The 14,049-nt window shown below is 40.7% G+C and overlaps 1 protein-coding gene across 1 annotated transcript in view; it reads right to left on the bottom strand.

The window, feature by feature from the left end:
• Positions 1 to 14,049, bottom strand: part of LOC142006835 (arylsulfatase D-like) — a 37,286-nt gene that overhangs the window by 21,474 nt on the left and 1,763 nt on the right. The window contains exons 3-6 of the mRNA XM_074983328.1: positions 10,011 to 10,071; positions 4,955 to 5,104; positions 3,613 to 3,734; positions 434 to 556 (exon numbers count right to left, since the gene is read on the bottom strand). Coding sequence (XP_074839429.1) covers positions 434 to 556; positions 3,613 to 3,734; positions 4,955 to 5,104; positions 10,011 to 10,045 — 430 coding nt within the window. The 5' untranslated portion in view covers positions 10,046 to 10,071. The remainder of the gene's footprint in view (positions 1 to 433; positions 557 to 3,612; positions 3,735 to 4,954; positions 5,105 to 10,010; positions 10,072 to 14,049) is intronic.

A 14,049-nucleotide genomic window follows, 5' to 3' on the forward strand; every position in this document is an offset into this window, starting at 1 on the left:
AATACATCCATTTGTTCAGCTACAATCAAGAAATATTTGCTGCATAAAGAAGTGATATCTGGCTGATGTTTTCATGCTCCTTCCTTACTTAGATCATTGACACTTGGGCAGTGGCATGTGTTTCTTGAATTAAAACTAGGGTTACCACATTTGAATTTTCAGAAAAGAGGACAGCCCTGAGAGGGAATTTAGCTGCATCAGTATCTGCCAAATCATGTTGTATAAATGTACTATATATATTGTAACGCATTAATACAATGTGAGTTGATAGATATTGATAGAGACACACACTGTCTCAGGGGTGTTCTTTTTTGAAAGTTCAAATATGGTAACCCTAAATAAAACCCCTTCATATTCTGATCAATCCCCACTCAATGGAGTATTTAACTGTTCAAATAGCACCTTTCACCCAGCCAATATTGAGTCTACATACCTATTAGTCCTGTAATGTAGCCTTGCTGCTGTAGTATCTTGGCAAAGGTAGTTTCATTTGGAGGAAGTCCTCCCGAGGCCCCAGCCCACTGAATAACACGGTAGCTGTTAATGGCATCCATACCTATAATACACAATTTTTAGAAGTACAAAATACAGCAACAACATGCTTTATTCAAAAGCAAGTTTTGTTTTTATTATAGATTGCTAGAGCTCTCTTGTCTGCACAATCAAAATGTGTTGAGGTTCAATGATCAACCTGTTTTATCTTTCCATTGTCTGGTTCCCTGTCACCTGCCTCCAATAGCTGAATAATTTGGAGGCCACTAGAAATCATACTTACATTCTTGGGGCCATATCCTCAGAAGATGTAAGTCAGCATAGTGTCACTGACTATAGTAGTGTGGTGCTAATTTATACCATCTAAGAATCTATCCTTTACTGTCTGCTTAAACCTGAATGAGAATAAATTAGGAGTCTGGATGAGAAAGGGGAGATATATGTCTCTTGCATCTATATTACCAATTTCTCATTTGAATCTCACACTGATGTGCGTGTTGCTTTCCTTTTATCTTTTAATCATATTTGCAGTAGGACTTGGGAAACACAGAGAAAAACCTTTTTACAGAAACCAAAGTTGTGGATCTCAGTGTATGTTTGATGGTGGGTGAAAAAGAAGAAAACTGTAAAAGACAACAGGGAATGGTGGCTGTCAAACGTAAATCAAATGGCAAGTTTCTCTGAGACTGAAATGGGACACTAATAGAAGGGACATTGCATATTACAGGATCATCCAAACTTCATGGATTCAGTAGAGCTATAGGAACACAGACTGGACTGTGAATATCTATGCACAGCTCCCACTGATTTCAGTGGGAGTTAAAGGGAGGAAAGTAGGGGCGCATACTGATTTCAAACTCCCTGGAATACACACTGAAATAATCTGCACTGGTGCAATGATAAGGAATTGCAATATAGAAGCTTGCATAACTATTTGATTTTCATCCCTGCATTATCAGGCTAGGAAAGGACACTTCTGACAAATTGATTATTCTTGTGTGGCTTGGGTGAGCTATACCATGGTGCTAATTTGTTTTGCATGTCTGCCATTCCTGCTTGTTTAGCCCAGAGGGACTAAAACTAGTCTGTGTACATTGTGTACATGCTTTAACTTGCTTTTACGTTACTATCTCAGGTATTTTTGTTTTGGATTTGGACCTAAAATAAGCTGTGTTTAAGAAACGTTTTGCTGTTTGAGAAGTGTGCTATTAGTTGTTGAGCTTTAGCAGCAGCATACTAATGGCGTCACTATTACAGGGCAGCCTTATTCCACGATCTTCTGTAGCACAAAACATACTGGTTTGAGGGGAAGCTGGTGCCAGGAATGGCTGTTTCTTATCTACCCCACAGTCTTCCATATGGACCAGCCATGTCTGCTAAATATCTGTGGGCCCTCAAAAGTAGATTGCCCACATGGGCGGACTTGTAGTAGCAAGTCAGTGGAAGACATCATGGCTGCTGCTTTCATAGAATCATAGAACACTAGGACTGGAAGGGACCTCGAGAGGCCATCGAGTCCAGCCCCCTGCCCCAATGGCAGGACCAAGTACTGTCTAAACCATCCCTGATAGACATCTATCTAACCTCTTTTTAAATATCTCCAGCGATGGAGATTCCACAACCTCCCTAGGCAATTTATTGTTTGACCACCCTGACAGTTAGGAACTTTTTTCTAATGTCTACCCTAAACCTCCCTTGCTGCAGTTTAAGCCCATTGCCTCTTGTTCCATCCTCAGAGGCCAAAAAGAACAAGTTTTCTCTCTCCTCCTTATGACACCCTTTTAGATACCTGAAAACCGCTATCATGTCGCCCCTCAATCTTCTGTTTTCCAAACTAAACATATCTTTGCAGCTCCTCACCTCCTTCCGTGCATAGTCAAGGATGAATGCAGTCATGCTGCAATGATGATAAAATAAGCACATATCTCCAACAGCTGCTGATGGGACACAAAGGCTATGCCTACACTTGCCCCGTACTTCGAAGGGGTCATGGTAATCAGGGTGATGGGAGATTACTGATGAAGTGCTGCACTGAATATGCAGCACTTCATTAGGCTAATTCTCCCCTGTGGCAACTTTGAAGTGTCAAACTTCAAAGTGCTGGCATGTGTGTAGCTGCGAGCACTTCAAAGTGCCCATGGCTACAGGGCATGTTGGCACTTTGAAATTGCTATGGGGGAGAATTAACCTTATGAAGTGCTGCATATTCAGTGCAGCACTTCATTAGTAATCTCCATCACCCTGATTACCATTCCCCCTTTGAAGTATGGGGCAAGTGTAGACATAGTCTAAATACGGAGGACTCTGAATTACTTCATAAAGCTCTCTCTCAGGTGTTTGGCTGCTCATTCTCCTGAAATGCTCAGGGTTCAACTGGTTGTCATCCTTGGGGTTGGGGAATAAACCTTGGGTCAGTTTGGTAGAGACCTTGAGGGGGTTTCACCTTCCTCTGCTGCATGGGACACAGATGTTTGCAGAATTAAACTAGAGCAAGTGGTGGATTCTCGTAACTTGAACTCTTTAAATCATGATTGTAGGACATAAATGGCTCAGCCAGCAGTTAGGAGTGTATTTCAGGAGAGGGCAGGTGAGGATCTGAGGTCTCCATGATCCCAGTGGTCCCTTCTGGCTTCAAAGTCAATGAGCCTCAGGCTACACTTATACTACATTCCCCTTTCAAAAGGGTAATGCAAATGAAACACTGATTTACAGATCTCATGCTTCATTTGCATAATCTCGCACAATTGTGTTTTTGGAGAGACTTTTTTGAAAGCAAAAACAGCCATGTTGACAGGGTTCCTCTGGAAAAAAAAGCATTTTCGAAAGAACCCTTCCTATTTTGTTTCAGGAAGAAGCGTGCTTTCGAAAATGGGGTTTGTTTTTGAAGGAATCCCATCTACATGGCTGTTTTTGCTTTTGAAAAAGTCTCTTCTAAAAACTTGATCGTGCGAGATTATGCAAATGAAGCATGAGATTTGTAAATCATCGTTTCATTTGCATTTTTGATCTCCCTCGTTTGCATTTCCCTTTTGAAAGTGGAATGTAGTATAGATTTAGCCTAAATGTTTAAAAGCTAAGATCTCTTGTCAGATAGCACCATTCAGTTAATCAGGTCCAAACCTGATCGGATGGGGTATCTGCCAGTCAGGAAAGCTGCTCTGCTTGGAGTGCAAAGTGGAGCTGCAGCAATGTGCTGAGTGAGTTTCACCCCTTCCTTTGCCAGACGGTCAATATTAGGGGTCCTAAAAAAAAAAGCAATACAACAAATTTCATTACAATGGTCTGTCAGTTAATAGGGATTAACAATGCAAACTGTATTATCTCTTTTTTTTAAAAAAAAATAAACATTCTAATAAGCATTTCCTGAGCTCTCTAGTCAAGTTAGCTGTGAGCCATTTTTTCTGCCATCATTAGGGAAATTATTTTTACTTTCTTTTTGTAGTCTGGTCATTACAGTTGTCTGGACATTTTAAGGTGAATAGTTCCCTAGCCTAGACCCCATTCTTATGCGGAACTCCCCACAGGTGTATCATCACAGCTGCAATGAGGCTACTGGAGTGCTACGACCACCGGAGCCCATTCCTGTATAGTTGCTCTCAGGAACGAACACAGCCTGACTGAGGAATTGGCACAACTCTGCTTGTAAATGGATATATGAGAAGGTGACCATGAGATGTACCGTGTGGCAGGCTGAGGGACAGGTGGATTTTTTTACATGATTATATTGTCCCACTCATGTCAGAAAAACACTTGTCAATAACATGTCATCATGTGTGCAGAACTCGTCACAAAAAGTAAATTGTCCCACTCATACAAAATCCTCATTGAAGTTAATGAGAGTTTTTGCCAAAGTGAGGATTTCAGAGTTGGTTCTCTGCTTAAACAACTATATATATATGAAGCCTACACAATGGGATGAAAAAAATATCAATGTATCAAAATAACCTTCCATTTTGTTAACATTAATTAACCCCTTAAACATTCCCAGCTGATGAAGCAGACAGGCCTTACAAGCTCAAGGAACACTTAATTCTCCTTTATTTCATTTTTATGTTTTACTATTGTTTTTTCTCTTGTCAGAAAAAATGCTGAATCTAATTATCCAAATGCAGCTCTTATGTTTCAGAGGGGCTGCTCACCAGTGCTTTTCACTGACTTCAGCAGGTAGAGTAGGTGCTTAGCATTTCAAAAAATCAGGCCTTAAATGAACACAAAAGAATTATTAATGATAAATAATGACCAAAAACATAGCCATTGAAAACACAATAAGTCATTGTGAAGCCTTTATGGCATTGCAAGGTCATCCAGCTAGCACTTATTAACCTACTGCTGGTGACACCATCAGAGAACCTTGCCCTTCAGCCAGCACATGGCTCAGCAGAGGAGGATTTGGACAGAACATGACATTCTTACAATAACAAAGAAAATTAATGTGTTTGACTATTCTTCTTAAATACTTTACCTTATAGTATCATTTCCATAGCAGCCTACATCTCCAATACCAAGATCATCAGCCAGTATCAGTACAATGTTGGGCTTGTAGCTAACTGAAGCATGTGACTCAGGTGGCCTTAAGAGCAGATATAAAACTAGCAGGATGGTTGGAGAGATCCTGAAAAGGTTAAAAAAGACCCTTTCAATATAATTTGGCTAGTCTTATTGCTAAGTACATCCGTGAGGAAACGGCAGCACCAGATGGATAATACTAAGGCTGTCAGGAACAAAAGTTTTATGAAGAACTATCACAAATTTTTTAAAAAAACGTGTTTTGTACATCACTATATGGGAGTTTTCAGTGAAATTCAAACTCAAAAATTGACCCCCTATCATAAATCATAGAATCATAGAATACTAGGACTGGAAGGGACCTTGAGAGGCCATTGAGTCCAGCCCCCTGCCCCAATGGCAGGACCAAGTACTGTCTAAACCATCCCTGATAGACATCTATCTAACCTCTTCTTAAATATCTCCAGTGATGGAGATTCCACAACCTCCCTAGGCAATTTATTCCAGAGTTTGACCACCCTGACAGTTAGGAACTTTTTCCTAATGTCCAACCTAAACCTCCCTTGCTGCAGTTTAAGCCCATTGCCTCTTGTTCTAGCCTCAGAGGTCAAAAAGAACAAGTTTTCTCCCTCCTCCTTATGACATCCTTTTAGATATCTGAAAACCGCTATCATGTCACCCCTCAATCTTCTCTTTTCCAAACTAAACAAGCCCAATTCTTTCAGCCTTTCTTCATAGGTCACATTCTCTAGACCTTTAATCATTCTTGTCACTCTTTTCTGGACCCTCTCTAATTTCTCCACATCTTTCTTGAACGGCGGGGCCCAGAACTGGACACAATACTCCAGCTGAGGCCTAACCAGCACAGAGTAGAGTGGAAGAATGACTTCTCATGTCTTGTTCACAAAACATGTGTTAATGCATCCCAGAATCATGTTTACTTTTTTTGCAACAGCATCACACTGTTGACTCATATAAAGTTGTGGATGATACATTTTTAGTGGACCAACCTAAAACACATGGAACAGTTTTCAATGATCATGCTTGCATCATCTGGCTAATTCAAGAACCAACTAATCAAAATGCTGACAGCTATTATGGTAATTTTTCTATTTAGTCTATTAAAATTTCCTGAAACTTTTACTCCTCTCTTTTTGTGACTATTTAAATTTCAGAAGTACTATAAGAGCTTATCTGTTACTCTTTACCAGTTTTACTTTTCATGATAATGAAATTTTGTCTCACTGCTTCCTAGTTCAGAGTTATTAAAGTGTCTGGTATTACCGACTGATAACACAGTCCTGCATTGAAAAGAATGACTGAACAATACCTACTTCCTCTTTTGTGCACACCAAAAATGTATCACTTCATGACACAAGATGAATAATGCAGAGTTCCCTTCTTGTACACATCATGATAAATGATGTGACTAAATCACATAGATTTTACAGATTCCTTGGTTTTAAGGATCCATGTTATATTATTTCAAAACTTTCTGTGGCAAGCCCACTTTAGTACAGAAATTATAAGATCTATATTAGAGTGTATAACCAAATATAGATGAGAGAGTGAATTTTTTTTCTGTAGTTTGGGGTGTTTGAATTTGATGTTTCATTAGAATCCCCTTAAGTCAAGCCACCAAATCCAGATTCTTCAGAATAAGGTTTTGGATATGAAGTTTCTTTACAAGACAGTGTCTGTCTTACACGCAGTCTTACATTCAAGAAACACCAGTTAAATCAGTATGCCTAATGCCCCTTATCTGCAACATGAAAGAACAGGCTATGCCTTCTACATACTTCACTAAATTCTTTAATCTATCTCAAATACACTGGAAGGTATTGCATCAGTTCTTGAAATGATGCTGGAGTCTGTCTGTCTGCCTTCATTACACATACAGACTGATGTTCAAAGCTCCTACCGCTTATGCGAAAGGTCAAAATTACTTATAGCATGAGGAACAGCTTGTGTCTGCTAGATGACAGGGATTTGGAAAGATATTTCACAGAATCTGAAAGAGTTTTAATTCAAGCAACACATGTAGCTGTCCAAATGACGAAGATCTAAATAATGAAGAAACATGAAAAGATCAGACAGCTATTCCTTCTGTCTGCTGCAAATATTTCTTGGCTTGTAACTCAATGCATAGATAAAGTACAGGCCTTACCATGGTGCTTAAGAAGCAACAAAGAGAGGACTACTATTTCACCCTGGCCCATTGAAACCAATAGCTCTGCTTGTCACACAAATCTAAAACGTTTTGTGAAGCACTGTAATGTAAATCATCTAACTGGGCAGAGGAATCCCCCTCAATCAAATCCTCATTAACAGTCCTACCGAAAAAGTCTTTTGCTAAGGTTAGAGATGAAAGTAACTTAAGATTTCTTATGGATATGGACAGGTTGAATCTTTCTCATGTGGCACCCTCAGGACCTGACAAGGGCCAAACGAGAGAATTTGCCTGATCATGGGAGGTCAATACCGTCTAGTAACGTTACCAACACTTCCACTGCTTACTGGGCTCTTAGAAGGGTTAAATTACATCTAAATAAAAGCACCAAACACTGAGGCTGCATTTACACTTGCATTCCTCTTTCGAAAGAGGCATGAAAATGGGGGAAATCAAAAATGCAAATGAGGTGCATATTTTATGGGAAGAAGGGTTCTTTCGAAGATGGTGTTTACTTTTGAAAGAACCACATCTACAGTGCTTTTCTCTTTTCAAAAGAAGCTCCTTTGAAAGAAGAACAGGCAAATGAAGTGCCAGATATGAGAATCTGAACCTCATTTGCATTTTCGATTTCCCTCATTTGCATGCCTCTTTCAAAAGAGGAATGCAAGTGTAGACACAGCCTGAGAGCCAGGGCTGTTCATTATAAACAAACTCTATGGGACCATGGGAAACTTAGCCACACCCATGATAAGTGGTCATCTGTCTAAACTAACTAAAGTGATGCTGGATTATGGATGTTGCTGGATGAGAGAGGTGTGGATTAAAGAGGTTCAACCTGTACTGTTCAATTGCAGCCTGGGGCCCTGCCAACTCTTCCCACTTACTTTCACCTCTGGCAAGGTGATACTTTTACTTAGGAGAAGGTCTGTGACACAGCATGATAATGTAGGGGATGAGATTCTGTGCTAAGCTTTTAAGGGTACAGCTGCACTTCAAGTTTCAGGTGTGTTTCCAAGCTAGCAGAGACCAACCTATGCTAGCTCTGATGGAGATGGCCTCTTAAAAAACAGAAAGTTGTTGCAGTGGTGGGAGCGGTTAGCTGCCCAAAGTAGGTGCCCATCAGAGACCCTAGGCAGGTTTCTGGGGCACCTAGAACCCCTCTTGTACCCCTACTTGCACTGCTATGGCTACACTCTGTGTTAGTGCACCAGCTACATCAGAGCTAATCGGGGTTCATATGAGCAGGAATTAAGTGTGTGGGGGACACTGCAGCACCCCCAGGGCATAGCACTGGGATCCCGACAGTTTCCTCGCTCACTGCAGGCTCTGCTACTATCCCTGCACCCAGGGTCCAGGCTGCTGCCCTGCATGCTCAGGGCCCCAATGCCCGCCCAGCCTGCCAGAGGGCTCTACTCTGACCCCATTAGCTGGGGGCCTCTGCTGTCAGCCACAGGTCCTGGCTGCTGGCTCCTTTTGGAAGGACTTTGCTCCTGGACTCAGCTGGGACAAGACAGGGTAAGGGGAGGAATGTCAGCACCCTCACTCTTAAAAATGTTCCTTCATCGTTGCCTGGACTTGTGTCCCTGAGCTGGGAATCTCAACCCCAGCGTGAAGTGTGGACATACATTTAGGGGTAGAGCATGAAACTCGCAGTCTGGTGAGAGGTGGGGTCTTTAGAGGCCTCTATAAGTTACAGCAGCCTCCAGGGTTGCCCTCTGGGCCCCAAGACTGCCCTGAACATCAGCAATGCTATGTGACATCCCCCCACTCCCTCCTTCCTATGCAAGGGGATCTGCAATGGGCAGACTCACAGATGTTCTTCACAGTGCATCTGTTGGAGCTTCTCAAAGAATATGGAGATACACGCCTCCTAGAACTGGAAGCAACCTTGGGAGGTCATCTCGTCCAGTCCCCTGCCCTCTTGGCAGGACCAAGCACCATCCCTGACATCTATTTGCCCCTGATCCCTTATGGCATCAATTTCCTTAACTGTAAAATGGAAGTAATAGCACTTATGTTCTTTGCAAAGTGCTTTGAGAGCTACTGATAAAAGGCTATATGTAAGAGCTAGGTAATAGTATTAAGGGCCCCTTTTTGCCAATCTATCCCTTTTTCCAACCATAGAGAGGCTGGAGCACCTTTACAACAAAGATATTGGAGATGCACACATTTCCTAGAACTGGAAGGGACCTCAGGAGGTCATTTAGTCCAGACCCCTGCCCTAGTGGCAGAACCCAGCACCACCCCTGACATCTATTTGCCCCAATCCCTAAATGCCCTCCTCAAGGATTGAGCTCACAACCCTGGGTTTAGCAGGCCAATGCTCAAACCACTGATGATTTTTCCCAAGAACTGTCAAAATTAAGCAGAGCACAAGTGCAACCAAAGTATTAACCTTACACAGGTTGAACAGGGGGAAACCCAGTCCCATAATTTTAAAACGCTTTCTTTCTTTTTTACTGATCCTAAACTTTCCAGAATAATTGAACTTGAGATGTTAACAAATGACACACCGAATTTAAGTGGAAATAATTTCTTTTTGGGTGTAAGTTTGGGGGAGGGGTTAAAATACATGCTTATAATGTGAATCTAGCATCAAACTTCATTATGGAACTGCTTCTACCATTGGCAAACTGAAAAGACTAAGAAAAAAAGAATAAAAGTACCATCAAACTAACAGGTCACAGTATTGTTGTATTTTATTATATTATGTATTTATACTGTTATATTTATGACGCTGATGTAGACATTATGATTGTCATTATTTAACTCTAATTAACTTTTATCCATGAATAGGAAGATACAGTCATTTGTTCTGGTGAATATTTTTTTTTCTTACCAGTAACCTGTCAGGTGCCACATGATTTCTACCATGATACACAGTTTGGTATTTCACAAATCTGTAAAAACAAACAAACAGACAAACACACAGACAAACAAAATGCAGTCATGTAGATGATAACAAGCATAATCCAAACACCAGTGAAATTAGTGGGAGTGGTCATTCACTTCAATAGGCTTTGGATCAGGCCCAAAACATGGAAAAAAAGTGACAGCAAAAAATAATAGACCTTTAAGAACAGGTAAGAATACTGACATTATCATTAACTACTTTCAGCTGTATCCATAGTGTTTTGAATTGCCTTTAGGAAGGATGAAATAAAAAATATGGTAAAATGATAGGCTTAATTTTTGGGGTTTCGAGTCATCTCCACTGTTACACAATATAAGTGACTGTCATTGTCTGGTAGAGATACTGAGAATTTGCTTTCTCTCCTGCTCTTTACTGTCTATTCTGAGATGTACATTTCTCACATTTCTCTGATATAGTATTTTTTTTTCATCATGTCAGCTGTTCACACTTTTCCCCCGGCTGCATTCTCTGGAGGTTGTTTTTCCATAGGTTTGGTCTGCTTATTTTACATGGCACTTTCACACATTTCCTCTCAGAGCTTACTTATGATTGCTATTCAAACTTAAATGCCTGCAACCTGCTATGTTGATTTTTCTAACCCTTTTCATATATTGCAGAATTGAATAGCATAATCAATATACAGTAAGTTCTTTCATGTTTGGCATTCTGTTATCCATAACTTTCACATAACCAGTATTTAAACCATAAGTAAATGTTAGTTGTGTTTTCCATAAGTAAAGAATAGTGAAAGTAAATACAAATAAATATAGCAAATATAGTATAGTTTACAGTGTTCAGTGCCACTGTTGTTGGTAAATAAAGTACTCTGCATGCATTTTTGTTTGTTTTTTAATACCTAATCTTGTTTTTCTTTAGTGTTATACATTGCTAGGTAAACCTGTCTAGTATCCAGAATATATGAATATCTGGCAGCCTCCTGGTCCTGGGCTGCCAGAGAAGAAAGAGTTTACTGTACACATGACAACCAGATATAATGTCTGTAATACTTGATTCTGTTTCTTAGATCCTGTTCCATAAGCTATGGCTATGCTACAGAAGTCTTTCGAAAGAAGTCCTTCTGGAAGGTCTCTTCCAAAAGAACTTTTTTTGAAAGAGTGCGTCAACACAAAAAAAAAGTGGATCAAAAGACTGATCTGATCTTTCAAAACAGAGAGTCCACACAGTCCTGCTCCTTTGAAAGAATGGACCAGGGATCAAAAAAATCAGGCCCCATGAGGACTGCTCTTTAGAAAAAAAGGGACTGCAAAGCATGTATGGACGTTTTCTTTTGAAAGAAGTTTTCCAAAGGGGGACCTCTTCCTGACATGGGGAAAAGAAGTGTGATTTGGAACAGAACACCGCATTCTTTCAATTTACTTTCAAAAGAACGCTTTTTGTGTGTAGACTGTCCCTGGGATCTTTCAAAAGAGCTCCCTTCTTTCAAAAAATCTTTTGAAAGAATTTGCTATTGTAGTTGCAGCCTTAGAGTAGGTCTACACAGCAGCCTTATTTTGAAATAAACTATTCTGGAAGAGCTATTCCAGAATTGCTTATTTCAAAATAACACTTCTGCATACAAAGGCTGTGTCTACACTTACTAAAAACTTCAAAATGACCATGCTAATGGCCATATCGAAGAATACTAATGAGGCGCTGAAATGAATATTCAGCACCTCATTAGCATGCCACTGGCCATGGCACTTCGAAAGTGCCGCAGTTCACTCGCCCATAGCTCGTCTACAGCAGGGTCCTTTTTGAAAGGACCCTGCCAACATTGAAATCCCCTGTTAGGAATAAGGGGATTTCGATGTTGGCAGGGCCCCATGTAGATGAGGTGTGGGCAAGCAAACGGTGGCATTTTCAAAGTGCTGCAGCCTGTGGCATGCTAATGAGGCATTGAATATTCATTTCAGCACCTCATTAGTATTCTTCGATATGGCCATTAGCATGGTCATTTTGAAGTTTTTAGTACATGTAGACATGGCCAAAATGCATTTTGAAATAACACTTAGCTATTTCAAAATACAGCATCTACACGCATAGGCCATGTCTACATTACCCTTCCCTTTCAGCAGAGGCATTTAAATGACATGGATCAGAACTGGTTAAGGAGGCATTGAGATGAATAGGCAGTGCCTCATCGGCATAATGGCAGCCAGTCACGCTTTGAAAGTGGTGCTTTTGAAATGCAAAGTGTCCGTGTAGACGTGAGTGCCCCAAAATAAACCTCAGACTTTGAAATTCCCTTTTGCCAAATTCATATTTTGGTGGGGGAGAAGGGTGCTTTTGAAATTGGGGCACTCTTTTGAAGGAACCCTGGCTAAACAGATATTTTTATTTCAAAATCAGCATTTTTGATGGCCCAGGTGGCCGCCATCATGCGAATAAGACACTGAATATTCACATCAGTGCCTCATTTGCATTTTAAGTTGCTGTAATTTACATGCCCCTTCCGAAAGGGAGGGATAGTGTAGCCACAGCCAGACTGAGCTTTACCAATTTTGAAATAAGACAACCACTATTTTGAAATTATTTGAAATAGTAGTTGCTTTGTGTGGGTGCTAGGTTAATTATTTCAAAATAACGACTGTGTAGACCTTCTCTAAATCTTGCCTTCACAAATTATATCTAAAACATCAATATCACATACCTGACAATAAAAATTGCAGTTTTTACAATTAATGTTTAAGAATGGACGTTGTAAGAGTACATGCCCTACACATACATAAACCTAGCAATAACTTCCCAAAAGTTGGCTAGAAAACCTAAAAACAATTATTTTGTAAACAAGGACTTAGCTTCAGGTACTGTCCACAATTACTTTGGGGACACCCAGAGTTAAGTCTGGGCATTGGTGTATAATGAACCACATGAAGATTAGTGAAAACCTCTTGATACTTTTAAATCCTCCCTCCTATCACAGATTTATGGCCTTGTTGGCAGAGATACTAAGCTAATGATAATCAGATATCTGTGGCTGAGGAGCCAAATTTGCAATCAGCGTTACCTAAAAGAGTGATAGTAGTATGTATAATTCTTACAGCAAAATGATTGATCAAGTTTTGACCGTCCCCCCCATGCTTTATGAAAATTGGCTTGTGTATAGAAATATACATAGCTGGGGGTGCTTTAGACAAAATGACGGTCTGTTTGTTTGAAAGGCTGTGTGCTCAGACTGGCAGTTGGAAGCTGTGGGCCTTGATTAGGTTTGAAATCTAAACTCTGCATGCCGATTGGCTGAGCAGTAGGCAGAGGGAGGGCCTCTTAGGAAGGCCAGAGCTGTTTTAAACCCTGATGGCAAGCGACCAAGGAGCTTGTGACCAGGGCGCTTGCAAACAGGGTGGTTGCTAACAGGAGGGAGTTTTGAGAGGGGCTCTCCTGGGGAAGGAGGGGGCAAACTACAGCACCTTCAGCTAAGTGGTTCTCTGGAGTGTGTGGGTGTCTGGGTTTGGGGGTTCTGGGCCTGGGTTTGTCTGTTTGTTTGGTGTTTGGAGTGCTGAGCGGTCTGTTTGTTTGAAAGGCCATGTGCTCAGGCTGGCAGTTGGAAGCTGTTAGCCTCGATTAGGTTTGAAATCTAAACTGTGCTCTGTCTAAACCAAAGAACTATGGAAGGCTGTGAACCCAAATCACAGCAAAAGTAGAGTTCTGGTTTGCAAATTTTACCTGACATGAAAACAGCTATTTAGCATAAAAATCTACACGTGGTAAGTTCTTAGGGGAAGTCAGAACTAGCTATGCTTTTTATGTTCATTTCAGTTTGGTAACTTACTTTGATCTGTTTTTACATATTACCACTTAAATCCTACTCTTTACACTTCATAAACAATCTTTTGTGTATGATCAAGCCCAGTGTAAGTAATTGTTGCTGGGTGGGGGCGTGGAGGGGCACTGCTGTACATATCTCCCTTTTACTGATAAAGGCAGCTTACTTAATGAGGCCTCTGGTTGCAAATCTTTTGCACAG

The sequence above is a fragment of the Carettochelys insculpta genome, chromosome 1 (assembly GCF_033958435.1).
Source record: "Carettochelys insculpta isolate YL-2023 chromosome 1, ASM3395843v1, whole genome shotgun sequence".
Classification (NCBI taxonomy): domain Eukaryota; kingdom Metazoa; phylum Chordata; order Testudines; family Carettochelyidae; genus Carettochelys; species Carettochelys insculpta.